At 35.8% G+C, this 24225-nt stretch overlaps 1 protein-coding gene across 6 annotated transcripts in view; it reads right to left on the reverse strand.

Moving 5' to 3' along the window:
* LOC106872974 (primary cilium assembly protein FAM149B1) overlaps positions 1-24225 on the reverse strand; it is a 127050-nt gene that overhangs the window by 33698 nt on the left and 69127 nt on the right. For 3 of the 6 annotated variants that reach the window (XM_052967988.2, XM_052967992.2, XM_089351929.1), the window contains 3 exons: positions 10135-10276; positions 5555-5647; positions 2754-2886 (listed from right to left, as the gene is read on the reverse strand). In XM_052967988.2, the coding sequence (XP_052823948.1) occupies positions 2754-2886; positions 5555-5647; positions 10135-10262 (354 nt within the window). In that variant the 5' untranslated portion in view covers positions 10263-10276. Of the gene's footprint in view, positions 1-2753; positions 2887-5554; positions 5648-8223; positions 8303-10134; positions 12018-24225 lie in introns of those variants that run through there. The other 3 variants (XM_089351928.1, XM_052967991.2, XM_052967990.2) reach the window with 3 other exon arrangements.

The raw sequence follows: 24225 nt of genomic DNA on the forward strand, positions 1-24225 counted from the left end.
AAATGAATATGTTGGAATTTGAATAAGAGAGAGAGAGAGAGAGTTTGTGAATACATTCATTGCTGTAAAGTTTGAACCTCATTCAAATGGGAATTTTAGTTATGTAGTGGAGGTATGTGCATGGTTATCTTTATCTAATAATAAATAAAAATAAAGAAAATGGTTACCTAATAATAAAGTAATAATATTTACTGCCATTTCAGATACTGTAGGCTAAATACAGAAAAATTGTTCTCTGCTTTATCAAATGTTCTTGTTAAAAGAGAGAATGATACAGAACTCATGATAAATAAAATGAGATCACAATAAATACCAGCTGCTATGATCACAGTGCAAAAACATTTGGGTGGAACAAAAGTTCATACCAATTTTTTAGACTAAAATTCAAAAACAATATTTAGATAATTGTACATATCTTTATTCAACCATATATGTCCCATTTTGTTTCACTATCTTTCATCATCTTTGAAGCAGCTTCATGATCTCATCCTCTCAGAACTTAGCATCCTTTTGGATGATGAACTGTTGTAAATGGTTTTTACAGTCTTCCAAAGAATTGAAGTTTTTCACATTAAGAAAATTTTGTAGAGGTTGAAATATATGATAATCCAAAGGCATAAGGTTAGGTGAGTATGGTGGGTGTGGTGTGGTAAGAGATCTAAGCCAAGCTGTACCAATTTCTGATGATTCTGCAAGGAAACATGAGGTCTAGCATTGTCCTGAAGGAAGACGACACCATCTGATTGATTAATTCTTGACGTTGTACCTCTTTTAATAGATCAAACTGGGAACATTAATTATTCAAATTTAATGTCTGATTTTATGGAAGGAGCTTGAAATACACAATAGCCTTTCAATCCCACCAGATACAGAGTGTCATCTTTGGATACAGACTGGCTTCTGGAGAAATTAAAGGTGGTTAATTTTGTTTTCTCCAGGACCATTTTCACTCCATTTTGTTGTAAACAATCCATCTTTCTTTACCTATGATTGTTTTTTTCAAAAATGTGTAGTTTTTGTAACATTTGAACAGAGAATGTGGCCCTTTAAATGATTTTCATTAAATTATGAGGCACCCAAACATCACCTTAGATATGTAGAGTATTTCTGCAATGTCTTGTGTTGTGTGACCAGGATTACTTTTGATTAGCATTTTTGATTTGGTCATTATCAACATCTATAGGCCTACCAGAATTCTCCTGGTCTTCCAGGTCAAAATTTTCACTCCTATATCTAATGAACCACTTACAAATAATCCTCTTAGATATGGCACAATCTCCATAAACTTCACTTATTTTTTTTTTTGTCTGGACAGTGTTTTTTTCTTTCCTAAGATAAAGAGCATCAAATGATGAAAATGTATTCCATTTTCCTCCATTTTAAGTAGTAATGCAAAAACAATAGAAATAAACTACATACACAGTAATTGCATAGAAAGACATGTTAAAATACCACTGTTCAAAAAATATTTATGTCTATGCTTATGTCATATAGGAAATGAAACCATGTGTTTAAATGCCACCAACTGAAAAAAGGTATGAACTTTTGTTCTAATCCAATACATTCACTATATCTGATGTAGCAATGACTATAGAGAAAATATCTTCCCTATATTTGGTGTTGTGACTTTACAGAAAATATGATCAATGCTGCAGTGACATCACACATGCTCACTGTTGTGTTTGATACTGCTGTGACTATACAGAAAGTATGTTTCTTATATTTGATGGTGTCATGACTATATTGAAAGTATGTTCACAATGCTTAATGCTGTGGTGTCTATACAGAAAGTATATTCATTATGTTTGCTGGCAGGATGAGAATATAAAATGTATGTTTATTATCCTTGATTATGTGGTGGCTGTACAGAAAATGTGTTCAATATGTTTGATAGTGTGGTGACTATACAAGAACGTATTTTCGCTACTGTGATTGATGCAATGATAGCTATACAAGAAAATCTTCATTACGTTTGATATTATAGTGACTATACAGAAAGTATGTTCACTACTTTTGATACTGTGATGAATTTACAGAAAATGTGTTCACTCTGCTTGATACTGTGGTGACTATACAGAAAATTGTTGTCTATGATGTTACAGTGACAATGTTCATATTTGATATTGTAGTGATTGTACAGAAAGTATGTTTACTATGTTTTCTATGACAAGATGCTCTTCCTATCACAAAGCACCTACAGAGCGTACTGGAGTGCACATTTTATAGTGCCATCAGCACTAAAGAAGTTGTCCTGTGCAAAGAGGGCTAAAGGATTCCTTCTGCTTCGTGTCAGTTTTTTTGTTTTTCTTTGGTCTTTCTGAAAGAAGTAATCTGCAAAGTGAATTGCAGAGTATATATTCTATTATTGGCATTGTTTCTACAACTGAATGCCCTTTCTTCCACTAAATTGGAACACATGGGTGAGGCATGCTCTTCTGAATCATTGCGGATGATAGTAACTTTGAATAAAAACTGACTTGGACTGTGATATCTCAGCTGACCCATGCCAGCATGGAAAGCTGATATAAAAGGATGATAATGATGATGCAGTGTGTGTGTGTGTGTGTGTGTGTGTGTTTGAGTGTGCTACAGATGTCTCAACAAATTTTCTATCAAGCTACACAACAAGTTTTCTATCAAGTTATATTTATCTTCAGTGAAGAACTGGCAATAGCAAATATGATTAATTAATATCGCTAATTCTCCACACAAAGTAATATGCAAGCACACATGAAATATAAAAGTAAAATTACATCATTGCCCCAGAAAGGATCATCAACACTGCTTCTGTCTGTTGTGTTACCAGTTAAGGTGCGTGTAAAATTGTGAGAGCCTTCTTTCAGTGATACATTACTCAGGCTAGGGCTGGATTTCACCGACTGATACCTGTTAGGTGATGGTAAAACAAATGAATTACATTAATTTTACTTATCACTAAATGTGGAAATAAAATCTCCCATTTTTTTCGTTAAGTTATTTACTGCTGTAAAAAAAAAAAAAATGAAACAAAAACTGAAATGATACTGAGTTGGTGGAAACTGTGACTTTGTACTACTACTTTATGTTGTTAATTAGCATTTAAATAATTAAATAAAACAAAAATAATTTTAAAAAGTGAAAGTATAGCATTCCGGAAGATTGGGTCTTTGGTTTTTACTTGAGTCACATTCTAAGGAATGTGAAGAAGTACATTATTTACATTATTTACATTTGACAGATATTTGTCCTCATCTTGTTTGTTGTTAACACAATGTTTCGACTGATATACCCTCCAGCCTTCATCAGGTGTCTTGGGGAAATTTCGAACCTGGGTTCTCATTCCTAAGGTATTTTTCGATGTTATTATTATTATTCAGATCACTGCCTGGAATCGAACTCGGAATCTTGGGGTTAGTAGCCCATGCTCTTAACCACTACGCCATATGCCCATGGGCATATGGCCTAGTGGTTAAGAGTGCGGGCTACTAACCCTAAGATTCCGAGTTCGATTCCAGGCAGTGACCTGAATAATAATAATAATAACAATAATAACATCAAAAAATACCTTAGGAATGAGAACCCAGGTTCAAAATTTCCCCAAGACACCTGATGAAGGCTGGAGGGTATATCAGCCGAAACGTTGTGTTAACAACAAACAAGATGAGGACAAATATCTGTCAAATGTAAATAATGTAAATAATTCCTCATCTCTTAAATATAGAACTGTGATGTGAAGAAGGTCTGTTGTGAAAGGTGTTAAGCCCTTTTAATCTGAGAGAAAGATAATAGCTGTGAGTTAAGTTAGATACCTTGACTGGGTGTCAAAACTATATTACAAACCTGACTGTTAAGCAGATATGTACCACTCTATAGTGCAGATGTTACATTGAGTGTGTGTGTGTGTGTGTGTGGGGAGAAAGAGTATCTGAGAGAAAGAAGGAGAATATATGCACTAGGTATTATGACATTTATCTGTCTTCAGTTTGTCTTATAATATAGCTGTAACTCTTTTGTATTATCTATACAAAAACACATTTCAAAAATGTATATTGGTAGAGAAAATCGGCATTTATAAAACACAGACATTGTTGATTGTTGTCTTTGGTTTGTAAGCACTAAATTATCTTATTTCACAGCCAGTTCTTATAAAGCCATTCTCCCAATATAAGAACTATCCTCAACATCTTCTACATAGTACCACTCAGTTGTTCTCAAGTAATAATTAATGTTGGTTTTATTATAATTGCTATTTTATTTCATTTTACTTTAGTGCGACATGAAATATCTAGAAATTTGAAAAATTTTCTGTTAGACATGTTAAGAGGTTTTATCATCTTATCGTTATTATTGATTATGGAAAGATAGTGAGCTGGCAGAATCATTAGCATATCAAACAAAATGCTTAGCAGCATTTCTTCCAGCTATGTTTTGAGTACAACTCCCCCTGAAATCAACTTTGCTTTCCATCGTTTCAGGAATAATAAAGTACCAATCAAGTACTACAGCAAATGTAATCACCTACCCCACTCGAACCCAATCTCCTCCTGGAATTACTGACATCGTGTCTAAATTCGAAGCAATTATCAATAGTGTAATGGTGCAATACATTATTTCCTGAGTCCAAACCTTACCAAGGTCAACTTAGCCTTTCACCTTTCTGAAATAAATACCAGTGAATTGCTGAGGCTGAAATAATTCATTGTTTGCTTCCTCCAAGTGTGTAGTCTTTATTTATGTTAGAAATCATTATTAATAAGGTAGACAAGTGTTAGATATAAGAGAGCATTGCACTAAAGGCCCAATAGTATTTCATGTCATTGCTTTCCGTTCTAAGTTCAAATTTCATCAAAGTCGACTCTGCTTTTTATGCCTTTGGATGTTAATGAAATTATATACCGATCCCCTTAATACCCTGGGATCAATTTAATTAACTGATTCTTTCTACAGAATTTGTTGCCTGGTATTAGTGAAACTAAAGCACAGACATGAAAGAAAGACAGCAAAGCAGTTATTTCTAAAGAAAACTTTCCCTCATAAATGCAGCAGTATAATTTTTGGAGGAGGAAATGGATCATTATATACTGCCCTAAACACTTCACTATGAGGGTATATGAACTCAGAATGTAAAGCAATGCAAAGCAATGTTGCTAAATACTGCCTGTCAGCCAACCAATTCTGTCATAACACTGTTCTCATAATAATGATGATAATAATAAGAATCGTTTCTTTATAATTTTGATACAAGGCTAGCTTATTTTATCAACCTGAAAGAGCCAGAAGAAATGCTGCTAAACATCTTGTCTAATGCTCCAATGGTTCTTCCAGCTTGCTGCCTTAATAATGAAAATAAAAATAATAGTCGCGATAGTAATAATAATAGTCCTTTCTACTCTAGGCACAAGGCCGGAATGTTCTGAGGAAGGAGCTAGTTGATTACATCAATCTCAGTATTTAACTGGTACTTATTTTATTGACCCTGAAAAGATGAAAGGTAAAATCCAACTAGACAAGAACAGGTGATAAGTCAGTAGCAAGAAGAAAAATAAAGTAGGAGATAGAGGAGGAGGTACACTACCTGGACCCTTCTTCAAAATCTGGAGTCAGCTCTTGGTCTTCCTGCTGGTCTGGTGGTGGATGTTTTTCTAGCAGTGACCTAGATAAACCTTGTCTTGAAGAAAAATAGAACACAAATAAATAAAGGTCAATAGAGTTGTAATGAGAGAGAGAGAGTGTGTGTGTTGTTGTCTAGCCCCAGGTCCACTCTGACTGAGAAGATCAGTAGTACAAGTACAACTAGCATATACTATTGTTACATTATATGCTGGCTGTACAGTGCCAATAATATGGTCTGGTGACATGTATTGTGTTTTTTGTTAGGTGTTTTTTTTTAGATAACTAAGCTGTCACGATCAGATGACACCCTCACATTCTTGTCTCCATCACCTTTACCTTAGCAACATCCATGATGTGACAGTTGGAGGAAAAGAGAGTGGCACCAGTACCTGGCTGGTACTCATGTAAAGCCAAACAGACAGGAAAAATGCGTGCCTTGCTCATAGATACAATATGTTGCCTGGTCCAGGTCTCCATGGTTGTGAGGTGAGCACCCTGACCACTAGGTTCTGTGCCCCTTCACACATGACTATACCAATAATCAAAGGTATTGCAACTGACATAATCCTGTCCTTTCTTCAGACATAGTTTCAAAGTCTTCATCACCTGATGTATACCTTTTTTTATTTTAAGATGTGATTTAAGGGAGATTTGGTTACTATTTCTCTACATGGAAGTCTATTGGCTAGATGGCAAAAGGTTACCTCTGGGACACTCTGTCTTACAGTGATTCTACATGAAGATTTGACTATGTTAAGAATGCAAATGTCTGTGGGATAACGAGCCACTTTCACTTCAATATAATTAGAACAAATAGGTGGGGAAATGGTAGAATTGGCTAAGTGTTGGATAGAATGTGTCATAGTATTTCTTCTATCGCTCTGGGCTCTGAGTTCAAATGAAGCCAAGGTCAACTTTGTCTTTAATTCTTTTGGGGTTGATAAAAATGTACCTATCTAGGGTGACAGATAGGTAGAACTGCAAACAGTTCAGGCAAGATGCTTTGTGGTGTTTATTTTGGTTCTTTACACTCTGTCAACAATGCCAGTGACAACACTGATCCTAAGCTGTGTCAACATGGGTTGATGACATTTTCTTTAAGTAAACATTCATAGCAAGGAGAAAGGAGACATTCATGCATAAGCAACCACCAGTTTCCCAAAGAAAAGACTGACCTTGTATCTGTAAAAGTATGCTTAAGACCTGTGCATACAAATGCAGATGTATAAGTGATATAGCCGTGAGGATGGAGGTCGTAAAGACAGTTCATTTGACTGAATAACTGGAATACTCATTGTTGAAACTGACAAAGGATCCATTTGCTATTTGGCTTGTAGAAACAGACACTGTACACATACCGAATCAACAGTGGGAGCCTGTACATGGTAGCTTGAGAAGATAGAAATAGTAGCAAAATTCTCCTTAAACCACATCTTATCTTAAAATAGGAAGAACAAATTGGATAATGTAGTTCTGGAAATGTTGTCTGAAATATAATGGAATGGTCATGATTGGAACACTTTGATCATAGGTCTGTTTAATCAAAACTGACCAAGGGCTAAACACGTCAATACAAACACGTGTGCACACACACACACACACACACACAGATACATTCAACTGAGAAGAGACTGTCAAATATGATTTAAGGAAGCAAAATATGACAAAACTTTATGGGTATATAATTATTTATAAATGTAACATGATTACATTATAGATCTTCACATGGCAGAAGGTTAAAGATCATAAATTATAAGGATGAGATATAATTAATTGAATCAATTCCCTTAATTAATTGGAACTCATTTATTGATCCTCACAGGAGAAATGCAAAGTGAGCTGTATTGGGATCTGAACTAATGTAATATAATATAATGATAAATTATTTGAATATCAAGTTATTCCCATAGCAGTATTGCAGTGGGGTACATGAAATTTTTTGCCAATATTTTTCACTCCTCTCAGTCTTGACTTTCTCTATACATTGTTTGGTCCCAAATGGTCCAGTATGAGATTAAATAAATATGAGTCAAACTCTCATTCAAGTGTTCCACTGGGCTTGATAACCCTGACGACATCCACTTCTTCCCTCGGATATAAGTATCAATAGCTCTCAAGGAGCTCACCAACCTTTGGCAGATTTTGCTTTTTAAATTTTGTTGTATGCCCACACATTCTCTTCACTAGGCAAGACTAGTTGAGGGCTGGTTTAGTCACTGAACCCTAACCCTAACCAAGTAGTATTGGGTTATATGGTTCATGGTTGCCGGTTTCCATTTGCCTATGATGGAATTGAATATATATATATATATATATAATTATGTGTATTTCTTCTATCTTAATGAATAAAAATTCTTCTGATAGAATAAATGGGTTAATAGAAACCAATGTAGCAAAGAACATAATCGGTCATAATGTCTTACATTTAAGATGATTCCCATGCTTTCCCTGATGAGAAGGTTACAATTTTAATATCAAAGATCTCTATGGATCACACAGGTTGTAATCCTTTGAAACATATGTAGGAATAAAGTATGCAATTATAACATGCGTTTTCTCCATTCCTTAAATTCTTAAATATATATATATATATATATATAATAGGTTAGGAAAAAACTAAATACTATTTACCTGGGCATGTTTTGGCCTTAAGCTAATCTCATCAGCAACGTATAGCATTTCACACTGAGAGTCTAAAACAGGGATTCTCGAACTGGGGTATGTGAAGCTTGTAAAAAAACAGAAATTTTGAAGTAAACACAACCAACTAAACAAAAATTATATGTCTAGAAAATATGTGGAAAGCCTTTTGCTGTTCACATCCACTTATCATTGTGAACAAGTGTTTTCAACAATGTTTATAATCAAAAACAAATTTCAGACAAGCTGTTCAACTGAGAATGATAGGCAGTGAATCTCCAATAATATGGTACTGCATATCAAGAGTGTGTAATGTGGCTCTCAACCATGTTTAAACAGTGGAATCTCTCTGCGGATCACAATCATTCAACCGACAACTACATGAGCCAACACACTCAACTTGCTAGAAACAACAGCTAAATCTTCCTTGAACCACATTCTACTCTCTTAAAAAAAAAAGGAGACATTAGATAAAGTATAACAGGGTACCTGCATCAACATTACCATTTTATGTCTTTTCTCATATTTGCATAGGCAAGACAAATATTCTTAACACAGTGTTTTGCAAAAGATAAGAAATAAATATAAAAAACAAGACGAGATGGTCATGGCCCGAGTATCTTAGATCAGTAGTAGAGGAAACTTTTTAGTATCAGTAGCAAGTACTCAATACAAACGATTCTGTGGTGGTGATACATCTGTGCTGAAAACAATAATGAATTGCTAATTTAACAAATTCATAGAAAGGTAATTTTAAATTGTTGCTTTGGTTTTAAGTCTTGAACTATCTTGTAACTTTATAAGAAAAGGTTAGTCTTTTAAGGGTTTTATATCCTTTAGGTTTATATCATTTATGGAGAGTTAGTGGGATCAACCTCAACATTGCACTGCTGTTTATTGTATGTCAAGAAAGAGAAAGTGAATACTGATAGAATTTGAACACACATCATGTGCTGGTCCTACAATAAAATACACTCAGTACACTCTATAAAGTGGTTGGTGTTAGGAGGGGAATTCAACAATAGAAACCAGGTCAAATATGGAACATACAAGTGAGATCTGGTCCTCTGACTTATCTAAAACAAAAACTACAAATAAGAACTGATGACCTGTTCGACCGATGCAGGAAAAGTGGATCTAATACGACTATGATGAAGATGAGATGATGATGATGATGGTGAAAATAAAGGGTTGAAATTATATTACAGTAAGATCTTTTGTCTGGTGCTACACCACACCTGCCATTCACATAAGCCTTAGAGAATTTAATGAGGGAAGGAATGAGTCACTTGTGGTCATTTGACCTGCTAAACATAGAAGCTAAATCTCATCTACATCACACTTTTTCATTTTAAACAAGACAAGGACACCCCAGTCAAGGATGACCAGGAGATTAATAATCACAATTAACCTTTGATAAAAAAAAAAAAACTAAACAGAAAGCAAATAAACAAACAAAAATATAGCAATCATCCACATGTGAGGATGACCTAGTAGCAAGTACCATGTTTTTGCTAATTGTTTTTGTGAGCAAAGGCATCTGCTTGGATCCCCTGCCCTTGATTCAGTGAAATAATGAGGATGGAACAGCTGGAGGTGGCAAGGGCTGTATTAGTACGGGGCTGGTATTCATTTTCAACTGAGTAGACTGGAATTAAGTGAAATGGAGAGGCTTGCTCAAAGACACAATGTACCAACCAGTCCAGGAATCAAACTTGTAACCTTATGTGAGCCTTCTAAAACTCATGAACATTCTAACCACTAGGCATGTGTCACCACCACCACCACCAACAACAACAACAACAACAGCAACAACAATTATTAACAAAAATGTTAAAATAAATATTTAACAAAAAATGTCAGCATGTAAAAATGAAAAAAAAAAAAAAATCATTTAATTACCCCTTAACGACCAGAACATCTTGAAGGCCCAAACATTTGGTGAAAGATCTTAGGCAAGGTATTGTCATCAATATTGAGGATGTGCCAGCAAAGTAAGAAAGAAATAGGGGATGGGTAAGTAGGGACATAAAAAGAAAGGTGCCTGGAACGAAGGATAAGAGAAATTCATATACATATACACACACAAATTAAAAATAATACCCCCCACCCAACTGATTATAACTTTTTAAATCAAGAAGTGTAAAAATAAAAGAAAAAAAGACAAGTGCAGGTAAACTCCGGAAACGGATAAGACAGATCTCTTGTTAAGGGCTAGCAGAGATCCAGGATAAGTTTAGGGTAAGATCCAAGAAAGACCTAAGAGAAGTTCAGTTAGTAAAGGTCCAAGAAAGATTTAGAATAAATCATGGAAAATCCAGGGAAGTTTAGGCTAGTATCCAAGTTTGATTAAATAAAATATGATCCTGGTACTTCCGTGCAGTGTTTCAAATAATGGACAGTTTGTGTGTGTGTAACGTGATGTGATGGATGTGTATCTGGTGTGTGTGGTGTGTGTGTGACGTGATGGATGTGTATCTGGTGTGTGTGGTGTGTGTGACGTGATGGATGTGTATCTGGTGTGTGAGTGTGTATGGGGTGTGCATGTGTGTGAGAGTGGCGCGTGAATGTGTGTTATGATGGGTGGAAGAGAAACAAAGTTTGAAGTAAAAATCTTAAATCAGTCTATCAAAAAGGTGGATAGATGGATGGAAAAATGGATGGATGGATGGAAAGATGGAAGGATAGTCAGCTAGCTGGATGAATGGATGGAAAGATAGATAAATAAAAGGATGAAATGTTAGCTACCTGGATGGATGGGTGGATATATATATATATATATAGAGAGAGAGGGATGGATAGAAAAATGGACAGATAGATGAACAGGTAGAAGGATAAGACAGTTCAACTGATAGATAAGTGGATGGACAGATAGAAGGATAGATATATAGATGGATAGATAGAAGGATAAATAGATATAAAGATTGACAGATAGAAAGATAGATAGATGGAAGGGTAGATAAATGAAAGGATAGTTAGATGGAAGGGTAGACAAATGGAGAGATAGATGGATGGCTATCTAGCTAGTTAGACAGACAGTTAGATAATCAAGAGGCAGGGTATGCTTGTGGTGACTGAACATCCAAACCCACAGTATTAGTTTAGATCAGATGTGCATTTGTTTTGTCTGGTCAATTTTGTTTGGTGGCTTTGTCTAGCCTGATCCTATCCAGTCTGGTCCAGTCAACATGCTCTCATAAACATTTACTGTTTCTGTCAATTGTACCTTTGCCGCTATCACATACAGCAGACAGACACACACACACATACACACACACATACATGCATACATGCATACATGCATACATACATGCATACATACATGCATACATACATACGTACGTACATACATACATACATACATACATACATACATACATACATACATGTATATATACATATCTATTCACATATGTACATATATTTCTTCCTTCTATTGATGGATAGATGGAAATTCAAGAAAAAAACAGAAACAGAAATAAAACACATACATAACCTGATTTACCCCTTTCCACCACCCACCTGGACAAGTATGGAATACCTTCCATCACATATTGATGACAATGTGTAATATGTAGTATAGTGTGTATATATGTGTGTATGGGTGTACCAATGTGTGTGTCGGATTAAAGTGACTGTATACAATATGTGTATATTTCTATGTTTGAGTGAATGAATGAGAGTATAGAGAGAGAGTGTGTGTGTGTGATTGTATCAGTGTGTGTGTATGTGTGTGTGTGTGTGTGTGTATGTGTGTGTGTGCATGAGTTTGTGAGGGTGTGTTAATGGGTTTATGAGTAATCTTATATGATTGTGTGGAAGTAAATGCATGTATGCATTTGTGGAGAGAGAGAGAGAGAGAGAGAGCGAGAGAGAGAGAGAGCGAGAGAGAGAGAGAGCGAGAGAGAGAGAGCAAGAGATATACATAAACACATCAGTAAACATCAAATTTATCACAATGATAAAAGGATATACAACAAACAGATAAACAAATATAAATGAACACAAAGTAAAAAAAAATAAATAAACGTCCACTCCCCGCCACCACCCACCGTACAAAAAGGTTGCAGATTTTCTTTCAGTGTATTTATTTATTCATTCATTCATTTGCTTTTGATTGTTGCATAGAAAATCCATCAACATCATATGTAACAGCCATCATGATCATCACCACAGTCATCCTCACCACCATCATCATCATCATAATCATCACTGTCATCATCATCATCATCATCACCATCATAATCATCAGTCATCATCATCATCATCACCATCATCACCATCATCATCATCATCATCACCATCATCATCATCACCATCATCATCATCATCATCATCATCATTACATCATCATCACCATCATAATCATCACTGTCATCATCATCACTGTCATCATCATCACCATCATCATCACCATCATCACCATCATCATCTTCATCACCATCATCATCACTGTCATCATCATCACTGTCATCATCATCATCATCATCCTCATCATCGGCTCCTCAGATCACTATTTTCATGAGCTTTTTTCCTATTTATGCTCTTCATTAACCATTCACTCTTATCACTCACACTCCACCTATTGTCATTGTCTCTGTCTCTCTCTCTCTTTCTCTTTTACTCACTATGTGTGTGTGTGTGTGTGTGTGTGTGTGTGTGTGTGTGTGAGTGTCTCACGTCCACCCTCTCCCCTGCCCACTGTAACATTTGCACACCCAAATCCACCTCTACCCGACTCATCTCCCACCCCAAGTCCAATTTGGACAGTTGGCTTATATCAATCCAATCACAAGAGGACAAAATAAAATCAATTGTTTCTCTGGCACCTCCTCTCACACTCACCACCTCCAACAACAACAACAACAACAACACCACCACTCTCACCAACATCAGCATCACCAACAGCACTACCGTTGTCATCAACATCACCAGTTCATTTAAAGTGCTTGAAAAAATAGTTGTGGCCAGTTTTAGCTGGAGAGAGAGAGAGAGAGAGAGAGAGAGAGAAACTGAGTAAAGTAGTGACTGACAGCAGATAGGTGAATAAGTGGGTGGATGATTATTGTAGTAAGGTGGTTGGTGTGTGTGTGTGTGCGTGTGTGTGTGCGTGCACGCCTGTGACCGACAAACAGGGTGGCAAGCTGTTCTGTAGAGCATCAATTAACACATGGCAAAAACCATTGCTTCATTTTCAGTTTGAGAGCTGATAGATAGTCATGTGATTACATGTTTTAAAGACTCACATATGTACATATACACAATGTTCCTATGGGGACCTCTTAATTGGGAAGCTCTACAGAAAACTTCTTCAAAAAACAGATTTAATTAAACCATTGATGATTACAAGACCTCATGGGCTGCATATTGCGAGTCATTAGAGCATCATATAGAATACTTTGAGACATTCTAGCTCTATGCATTCTGAGTTCAAGTTCCACTGACATTGACTTTGCTTTTCATTCTTTCGAGGTTCAATAAATGAGGGAGTAGTCCTGCCCAAGAGGTCAATTAATAAAGTACCAGTTCTCTCTTTCTAGAAGAAATCAGCTGTGGCTGATCTGAATTGGTGTAGGTCCCATCTAAGACACTATAAGAAACAGTAGCAAGCCCATTTCTTTTATATTTGCTAAGTCTGGAGGAAGAGATAATTTCCATGAACACTAATGACATCAAACTCACTAGTCTCACTGTTCTTAACAGCTGGAGAGCTTGATACCATCAATGTTCTATTTAAACTGTTGCAGGCCAAAATCTGCAGCAATTATGGATCCAAAGCAAGGTAGGGTGAAAATTTATAGAGACTAATAGAAAAGGCTTATGTTAGCAAATGCCAATTTAGTGAAAGTCAAAACGAATGAAATTGTTGTTGCTGAACACTAGGTCAACCATGATTAAGCAGACTTCAAAGGAATTCTGGCCTGGACCATCACCTTTTCTTTTGTTTTTTATACACAATATATCTATAAACTACATTATTTAATACAGTTCTATATTTAAGAGATGAGGAATTATTTACATTATTTACATTTGACAGATATTTGTCCTCATCTTGTTTGTTGTTAACACAATGTTTCGGCTGATATACCCTCCAGCCTTCATCATGTGTCTTGGGGAAATTTCGAACCTGGGTTCTCATTCCTAAGGTATTTTTCGATGTTATTATTATTATTATTATTATTATTATTCAGATCACTGCCTAGAATCGAACTCGGAATCTTGGGGTTAGTAGCCCGTGCTCTTAACCACTACGCCATATATCCAACATCGAAAAATACCTTAGGAATGAGAACCCAGGTTCGAAATTTCCCCAAAACACCTGATGAAGGCTGGAGGGTATATCAGCCAAAACGTTGAGGACAAATATCCATCAAATGTAAATAATGTAAATACATTATTTAATGTATCCTTGTATTTTTTTCAAAAATGATTTTAAGTGATTTAAAGGAGATTAAGTTCATATTTCTAGCAGGTTCTGTGACAGTGGAGCAGGTAAGGGGTCTTTTTAATATTCAGAGTGAACTGCAAGTGTACAAGAACCTGTACACTTGCAGGTATTTTCAGTACACATATGTACTGAAAAAACTAATGTCCCTTTAATTTTACAAATTGATAGGTATCTAATCTATATTAAATTACTTGCTTGGTTTGAAGGCTTGAACCTTTTTTCTTTCATATAGGGTTGTAGAGAAATTTGTTAATGGCAGTCTCAAATTTAAAGGTAGGTAAAATTTTACCTGCAGTCAAAGGGCTTCTTAGACATTCTTCACTGTTAATACAAAGAGTATGTTAGAGCACTGAAGGGAGAAATATCATTTTGAGGAGAGGTTTTTTTTTTTAATTATTGATGACAGGCTTTGTTTTAAATAAATATTTACTCTATTACATAATACAGGCTTTATTTTAATTAGCTATTTATCCATTACATAACACACAGTCAATTATTTGAGATTTTTACTGAAGAAACATCTCTGTTTACTTATGCCTGTTCTACACAAGATGATATACCTCATTTGCAGACTAGCATTTGGAACAGCATCCATGATAATAACACTTATTTACTTCATTAATAAAATGTTAAATTTGGCTCTGTAAGGACATTCTGTTGTGTCCATAAACTTTCCCATATTTGACACTGGGGCTCTTTGATGTTACCCCTGCCTCATATACAAGTGTCTCTATGTTGCCTCTGCATGAGCATTCTAACTCTGCTTCAGGTGTGGGCCTACTTAATGATATATTTTTTCACATTAGGTGCACAGCGAAAAGAAACTCTTCAGGTATGACAATCAAAAGTTTTACAGAACCTATTCATATGAGGAAAGTATTTATCCACTAATCTAAAGAAAAACTTACTTCTCTTTAGGGAGAAAGTGGGTCTGAACCACAAAACTTTCTGGTGGTGCATTTTTTCTTTCTTAGAAGGGGTTAGGATCTAGCATGTAACTAATCCTATCCTTAAAGCTGCTGACAATTAGAACTTCATTATAGTAGGGGGCAGTGACATCAAAACTGTTTACTTGAAGACAAGCTAGAGATTTTTCTGCTGACCCCCTTTACTAGGTTCCTGAACACTATGGCTGGATGACAGAAAGTTGTGTTAACGTATGTCAGCCTCTCATTCAGTTTCCTAAAGAACCTATAGGCACTGGATTCCAAGTTCAATGTCATATGAAGAAAATTAACTGTCTTCGTGTTGGTTTCTATTGTGATCTTGGGCTCAAGAGAATTCATGGAAAGGGAGGTCCTTCCTAAGTCTATTGCATGTATGATAATTCACTCCTCTTGATATTGTCAAAGCATTGTACCTGTAGAGAGCAAAGCTAGTAGAAGGGAACTTATTAAGTAAGCTCAGGACAAAAAAAAATAAACACCCAATAAAATCATACACGTCAGCCTCATGAAATGCCCCCCTTGCTAAATCAAATGAGCCTTCTGGTCTAGAGCATTTGGTCCAAGCCAAACCCTTGTTGATGAGTAGAGTCTTTCTGGCATGCATGATAATGCTTTCATCTTCATCTCTAATCTCAGTATAGATACTACCAAATCCAGTGCCCTATACAATAACACCTTTGATGCAGACAGGCAACAATCCACAATATCAAATTAGGTAAACCTTGATCTACTCCTGCTGCTGTTGGTTTTAAACCATGTGATGACCTTGTTGGTGTTATACCAGAGAGTGAGGCCTCATTGTTGATCCTTCTAATCAGCTACTTGCTTACGAAGCCAATCTCAGACTTTGCAAGGTTGATCAAATGGCATTTGGGGTTAGAAGCAAAGTTTGGTTAATGGTCTTTGATCATTACAAATGTCTCTTTCTTTGCTATCAATCTGGGTGTAAGAGGAACTGACTGCAGTATGTAAAAAAGAAAATTGAACTAATATGGACATGGGGATGAGGAACACTTAGAAAGATAAGAACAGAAATGCTGAAGGTTAGTCTTAGGATGCTAAATCTCATGAAGAAAATTAAAAAGTAGCGCAATAGATGTGATGCAGTGGTGGAGAAGACCTGTCAAATCCAGGCAAATTGGACATGAAATAATTATGATGACACATGCAGATTATAGCCATTAATGTACCTGGTAGTAAACAAAGCAACTATTAGGGAAAGTAATGGTTAAAGAAAATAATCACCAAAATTCAATTCCTTCAGTGAGAAGAAATCGACAAAATAACTCAGACAAAAAAAAAAAAAAAAAAGACCAGCCCATGTAAAAACATAAAAATTTAATTATGTAAAAAAAAAAAAAAATTTTAGTTTAATAAATATTTACATAGATATATATTGCATTTAATAAATTACATGTTATGATATGTAATCGCCTCATTAGAACACATATTACCAAATAGAAATTAATGGAAGTGTATGCTTCATTCATAACTAAATGAATGCCACACCTATCATCAACAAACCTTTTAAATACTGCGTAATGGATAGAAAGGTGTTTTTCTTTCTCTTTTTATAGATACTTTAATTTTTATTCTCTCGTAAAACACATTATCTTTCATAAGTGCAAACAATAGCTGCTTCATTAAATATTTATATTTTTAAAGGGAAATCTAATCAGTGAGTCTGTGAGCCACTGCTACACAGAGAAAGGAAGTGACAAGAGATTGTTATAAAATTGAATGTTGAATGTTTCATTTATGTAGCTCAATGGTTCCCAATTAACAATTCATACATTTTCTTTATATATGTTTTTGTTTGTAGTGCATGTTGCATTGTGGCTCTTATGCCTTCTGATGGTTTATTATATAACATATTCACGAACAATTTACATTTTATCAACTATTTCAAAAAAGTAAAAGAATTTTCTTTATGACACCAACAGAATTATAATTATACTGTAATCTATTTGGGGAATCAAAACAAAAGATTTCCTCGAATCAAGAAGATTGTCCCAAATATTAGATGGATGAATGTCAGAGGCTTTTTGTGAATGGTTTTAAAAAAAAAATATCTTATTCAAAGGAGGAAGGGTGGTGTCCATGATATTTTAAAGTGATCTTGAGTCTGGTGTAGGAGGAAGAGAGGAAGAACTAGTCTGAATGATTGCAACACAGTGGGCTCCATTAAAATCAACCAAGTGCCAGAATTAAAGTGGGAAACAGATAAATTCTACCACTTGTATGAGTCATAGAGATTATCTTGAGATATCTTTCATATTGCAGCAGCTAGAACTCAGTCTGGACATCAGTGAAACTGAGTTCTAGAAGTGCTGTGTGTTTCACCAACACATAACAACAAAACTTTCCACACACATCCTACCCCAACCAACCAAACTACATCTCTTCCCTTCCTCTCATTTCCTCTCCATGCACTAGGCTTATATCTTGTCCTGTCCTTATGGCCCTGCTCACTGTATCACTGCTATCCCATAATCCTCACCCCCTCTTTATACCCAGGTGTTCACCAGTCACTGCACTACTCTTGGCCCTTATGCTTCTTTGGCAATACCCTGCCACTTATATATGCTGTCCATACCTTGGGGGTATGCTCTGCTACTTGCCATCACCTATCTCTCTCTTTCTTTACCATTCCCAATTATATTCTGATCCCCGTTTCCTTGTGAGAATGTCTTTGCACTTCACCACCATCTCCCTCTCGCTCTCTTTTGTACCCTTGCTGTTTCCCACTCTCTCTTTCTCTTGCTCCAGTGTGGTCGAGAGAGAGAGAGAGAGAGAGAGAGAGAATCTGTATGACAAACAACAACTGCTATGCAGAAAGAGTGTGGGCAGGTGAGTGAGTGTGAATAAAAGTAACTACCAGTAATAAAGAGATATTCTCTTCAACCCAGCTATAGTTTCATTCTCTGCAAACAAAGCTAATTCGGTGCCTTGTCCTAAAACAATTTTACATTGGTAGGAGGCCACAGATTTGTATGGAAGTGGCTAAATCGATCTTAGTGTATCACTGGTGCTAATGTTAATGACAACGGAGGGATTAAAAGGCAGAGTGAATCCTATTTGTATTCGAACTCGAAATGTAGACTAAATGGTATAACTTTAGCATTTCTCAACTTATCATCAGATATTGATGATAGTAAGCTTTTATCATTTATAGCTGCTAAGTCATTACCTAGTAGGGAATATACCACTCAACGTTGGCTGCATGAGAATAAGAGCTAGCTGGATTCAGAGGCACAAGACCATATGGAAGCTGTATCTACAGTGAAACCCTTTTGTTGATACTACTGTTCCACATTCCATCCTATATACCCTTTGCCTTTCCTAATGTTAGTAATATAACATTATGTGTAAGCTGTTATATCGAAAATCAATGCCTTATTTCAGCTCATTTTCTTCAGATGCGTTTCTATAATACATATGAACCTCTAATTCTTCAGAATCTACATCAACTGTAACAATTTTCAGGTACGGCTGTATGGTAGAGCAATTTCCTTTGTAAGCTTGTGATTCCAAGTTGGATCCTGCTGTACAGCACCTTGACACAAACCATGTGAGTGAAATTAGGAAGATAGAAACTGCATGGAAGCCCATTGGAAAGTAGATACTGTCACTCAATTTAATGCCACCACTGGCCCATTATGTGCCAATAGCGAAATGATTCTTTTACAGGTATTAGAGCCAGATTCCAAACTGAGTTGTAGTTCCTTCTTCTTCTTCTGACTAGGCTTGGATGTCTTGCCATGTGTGGAAAGGCCATCTTCTGTCTAAGTCATATCCCAAACAAGTTATGAGCAATTTCCTTTCACCTTGAATCTAGTGGTGGAGGCAGAGATTTTTCATTATCCACTTGGGCATTCACTATCCAATGGGTGGATTCAATGTATCTTAGGCAAATCAAACAAAAGGAGCCCGTACCCTCTTCAAGTTACACTCCCACTTACTGTAGCAAAAGTTGAGTTCACTTCTACAAACTAATGGAAAATTCCTTAATTTCTATGCAACATTCGCTACTTTAAAACAGAGAGCAGTAGTACACAATAGGCATCTATTTACAAATAGATGGATTATGATGCTGCGAGGTAATTGCCTTTGATTTTAATAGAATGCAGCGCCAGTAACCAGTTTCAACCCTTTCCCCTTCCTTTGCCAATCCATCAACTGCTAAAGTGGCAGCTTATTGACTCACCAACTCAAGCTGTTGTTTAGACCCTGTCCAATCCAGATTGGATAGATCTATTATTAAAGGTGTTTCAGCAATGAACCTTTTGTATGCCAGGGACTAAATTATCTGACATGTTCTCTCTTTTCTTCTTAAAAATAACATGATTTGAGGCAATTTTGCTGCTATTTCTAGAAACTAGGGCTACTGCATGGAAGCTCAATCATTTCCTCTTTGAATGAAAACACTACACTAAAAAACATTGTTAAAAAACACGTTCTCCATTCGGTTGACCTATTTTAAGGCATGTGCATGCATGTATGTATGTATGCACATATGCATATACATACACAACATCATTCTCCAGTAAACCATCCTTTAAATCAAATCGATATTTGTACCACAAAACAGTTGCAAGTAAAAACAATTACAGCTGCCCCTTCTCTTCTCCACACAAAGCACATACACATATAAACAGATACGTTATAAAACTTGTACATACAAGCACACACAAAGAGACATGCACATAGATATAATCTAAACTATTAACAGCTAACCAAAACAAAACTCCTCCCAATCTTGAATAAAAAAAAAGACAAAAAGGGAAAGAGAGAGTGAGGGAGGAAGAGAGAAACAGAATGAGAGAGGGGAAACAAGATCCCAAGGGGACACTAATATATAAAGGAGAGGCAGTTATGACTGCAAGTACGAACATGCAGTTTCATATCCTATACTAATCAGTAGCTTGTTAGCATTAAGGAGTATTATTAACAAGAGTGAGTGAGTGGGTGGGAGTTGGCAGGCATGGTGGGAGAAGAGAGTATATATGTTATTTAGTTTCATCCCTCAACTCCCTGAGTTAAAATCCTCATTATTGTTCAACATTATCGATGTATAGGGAAAGCAGAGTGAGAGGAGCTGTGTTGTTTTTCACATCTATTTTTACCATACTGACATGGGTCGGAAGATATTTATTGAGTGTTCTATGACTGGAAGTCCTTCCTGTTGTTGTTTCAACTAAGATATTTTTAATTGGCTGGTCTTCAAATTTTGAAACTGATAAAAGTGCTGAGCTACACTTTCATGGAAGATGTGAAGAAATGATTCTATGGTTCAAACAGTGTCAATATAAAGACACGTGGAAACACAAATACATACGTATGTGTGTGTGTGTGTGTGCATGCATGTATATATATATGTGTATTCTTTTATTTGTTTCAATCATTTGACTGCAGCCATGCTGGAGCACTGCGTTAAGTCGAACAAATGGACCCAGGACTTATTTTTTGTAAGCCTGGTACTTATTCTATCTGTCTCTTCTGCCAAACTGGTAAGATATGGGGACGTAAACACACCGACATTGGTTGTCAAGTGGCGATGGTGGGGGGAGGGGACAAACACAGACACACAAACACACACACACACACATACGATGGGCTTCTTTTAGTTTCTGTCAACGAAATCCACTCACAAGGCTCTGGTCAGCCCGAAGCTATAATAGAAGACACTTACCCAAGGTACCATGCAGTGGGACTGAACCCGGAACTATGTGGTTGGTAAGCAAGCTACTTACCACACCGCCACTCTGGCACATGTGTGTGTGCATATATATATATATATATATATATATATATACACATGTATATATATATATATATATATATATATATATATATATATATATATATATATATATATATATATAATTAATAACATCAGGGTAATAAAAATTTTAGAAATTTCTACTACCAGTGGCCTACATGTAGAAAAATTAGTCAATAGACTATATATTATTCATATAAATACAGTGTACATTTAAACACATAAGAGGTATCTGTCATAGGATTCCTGTCACGCTAGAAGGAATAGACAAAATCCAAACCACTATTAGGGATAAAATTAGAAGGGAAAGAAAAATAAAAACATTTATCATCTATCTCCTGGAGGGACTTTGGCTATTCCTTCTAGCATGCCAGGAATCCTATGACGGATACCTCTTATGTGATTAAATGTACACTGTATATATATGTATACATGTATATATATATATATATATATATATATATATATATATATATATATATATATATATATATATATATATATATATATATATACATACATATATACATATACATACATTATATATATACATATATATACATTATATATATACATATATATATTATATATATATACATATATATATATACATGTGTATATATATATATATATATAGATATGTATATATATACATATATAGATATGTATATATATACATATATATGTATATATATACATATATATGTATATATATATACATATATATATGTATATATATATACATATATATATGTATATATATATATACATATATATATATATATATATATATACATATACATATATATATATATATACATATACATATATATATATATATATACATATATATATGTATATATATACATATATATATGTATATATATATATACATATATATATATATATATATATACATATATATATGTATATATATACATATATATCTATGTATATTTATATACATATATATATATCTATGTATATTTATATACATATATATATATCTATGTATATTTATATACATATATATATATCTATGTATATTTATATACATATATATATGTATATATATGTAAATATATATGTACATATGTATAAATATGTATATATATATATATATATATATATATATATATATATATATATGTGCAAGAGAGACGATTGCGCTGGTATGGTCATGTAGCGAGAATGAATGAGGATAGCTGTGTGAAAAAGTGCCACACCTTAGCAGTTGAGGGAACCTGTGGAAGAGGTAGGCCCAGGAAGAGCTGGGATGAGGTGGTGAGGCACGACCTTCAAACATTGGGCCTCACCAAGGTGATGACTTCTGACCGAGACCTTTGGAAATATGCTGTGCGTGAGAAGACCCAGCAAGCCAAGTGAGACCTAAATCTATGGCTTCAGCCAGTCCACTTATGCATACCTTCCTTCATTGGACACCAAACTCCACTTGCAAAGACCTGTTGAGGCAAGTGAAATCGAAATCGAGTTAAATTCGATGACTGGCACCCATGCCAACGCCGTCTTCTTCATTAGACACAAAACTCAGCTTGCGAAGACTTATTGGGGCAAGCGAAATCGGAATCGTGATGGCACCTGTGCCCAGCGTCCCCTTTCTGGCACTTGTGCCCGCAGCATGTGTATGGACCTTCGAGTGGGATCATTGCCGGTGCCCCTGGACTGGCTCTTGTGCGGGGCCGTCGTAGGATTTTCAAGCGAGATCGTTGCCAGTGCCCCTGGACTGGCTCATGTGCGGGTGACACATGAAATTTTTCAAGCGAGATCGTTGCCAGTGCCCCTGGACTGGCTCATGTGTGGGCGACACATGAAAAAATTTTCGAGCGAGATCATTGCCAGTGCCCCTGGACTGGCTCTTGTGCGGGGCCATCGTAGGATTCTCGTGCGAGATCCTTGCCGGTGCCCCCAGACTGGCTCATGTGCGGGTGACACATGAAATGCACCATTTTGAGCGTGACCGTTGCCAGTGCCGCCTGGCTGGCCTTTGTGGGATTTTCAAGCGAGATCGTTGCCAGTGCCCCTGGACTGGCTCTTGTGTGGGTGGCACATAAATTGCACCATTTTGAGCATGGCCGTTGCCAGTACCGCCCGACTGGCCTTCGTGCGGGTGACATGTAAAAGCACCCATTACACTCTCTGAGTGGTTGGCGTTAGGAAGGGCATCCAGCTGTAGAAACTCTGCCAAATCAGATTGGAGCCTGGTGTAGCCATCTGGTTTCACCAGTACTCAGTCAAATAGTCCAACCCATGCTAGCATGGAAAGCGGACGTTAAACGAAGATGATGATGAGATGATTTGATTAATAAATTCAAAAAGGGATAACAATCTTTTACAAGAATTTTATCAGGAAGCCAGTGTGTAAAAAAATTCATAAGGAAAATTTCTATTCCCAAGAATATAATTACTCGTTTATATTTATATAAGGGGCATTACTACAGAATAATGCCACACACTGGACTTCCCAAAATAAACACATTTAGTACCGAATGTGAGGAAAACAACCAGAAGAAGAAGACCAACTTTCTTTTAAATAACTCAACTATGTATCGACCGATTTCGCAATTACTAGAATGAATCTAGACTCCACTCATCAGCATAGTATTGTTCAAGAAAACATATATAAATAAACACAATTCTCACCTTACCAAAAACGAACACTCTACGGATCTGACCAAGCAAAGGGAATGGAGTTTATCTGTATATATCTTCATCAAAGAAGCGGGAATACTACTGGGTTGTTTTGGTACACGTATTGAGACAGGAATAAAAAATTCAGCATTGAATATATTATGTGT

The sequence above is a fragment of the Octopus bimaculoides genome, chromosome 5 (genome assembly GCF_046866305.1).
Source record: "Octopus bimaculoides isolate indiv1 chromosome 5, ASM4686630v1, whole genome shotgun sequence".
Lineage (NCBI taxonomy): Eukaryota > Metazoa > Mollusca > Cephalopoda > Octopoda > Octopodidae > Octopus > Octopus bimaculoides.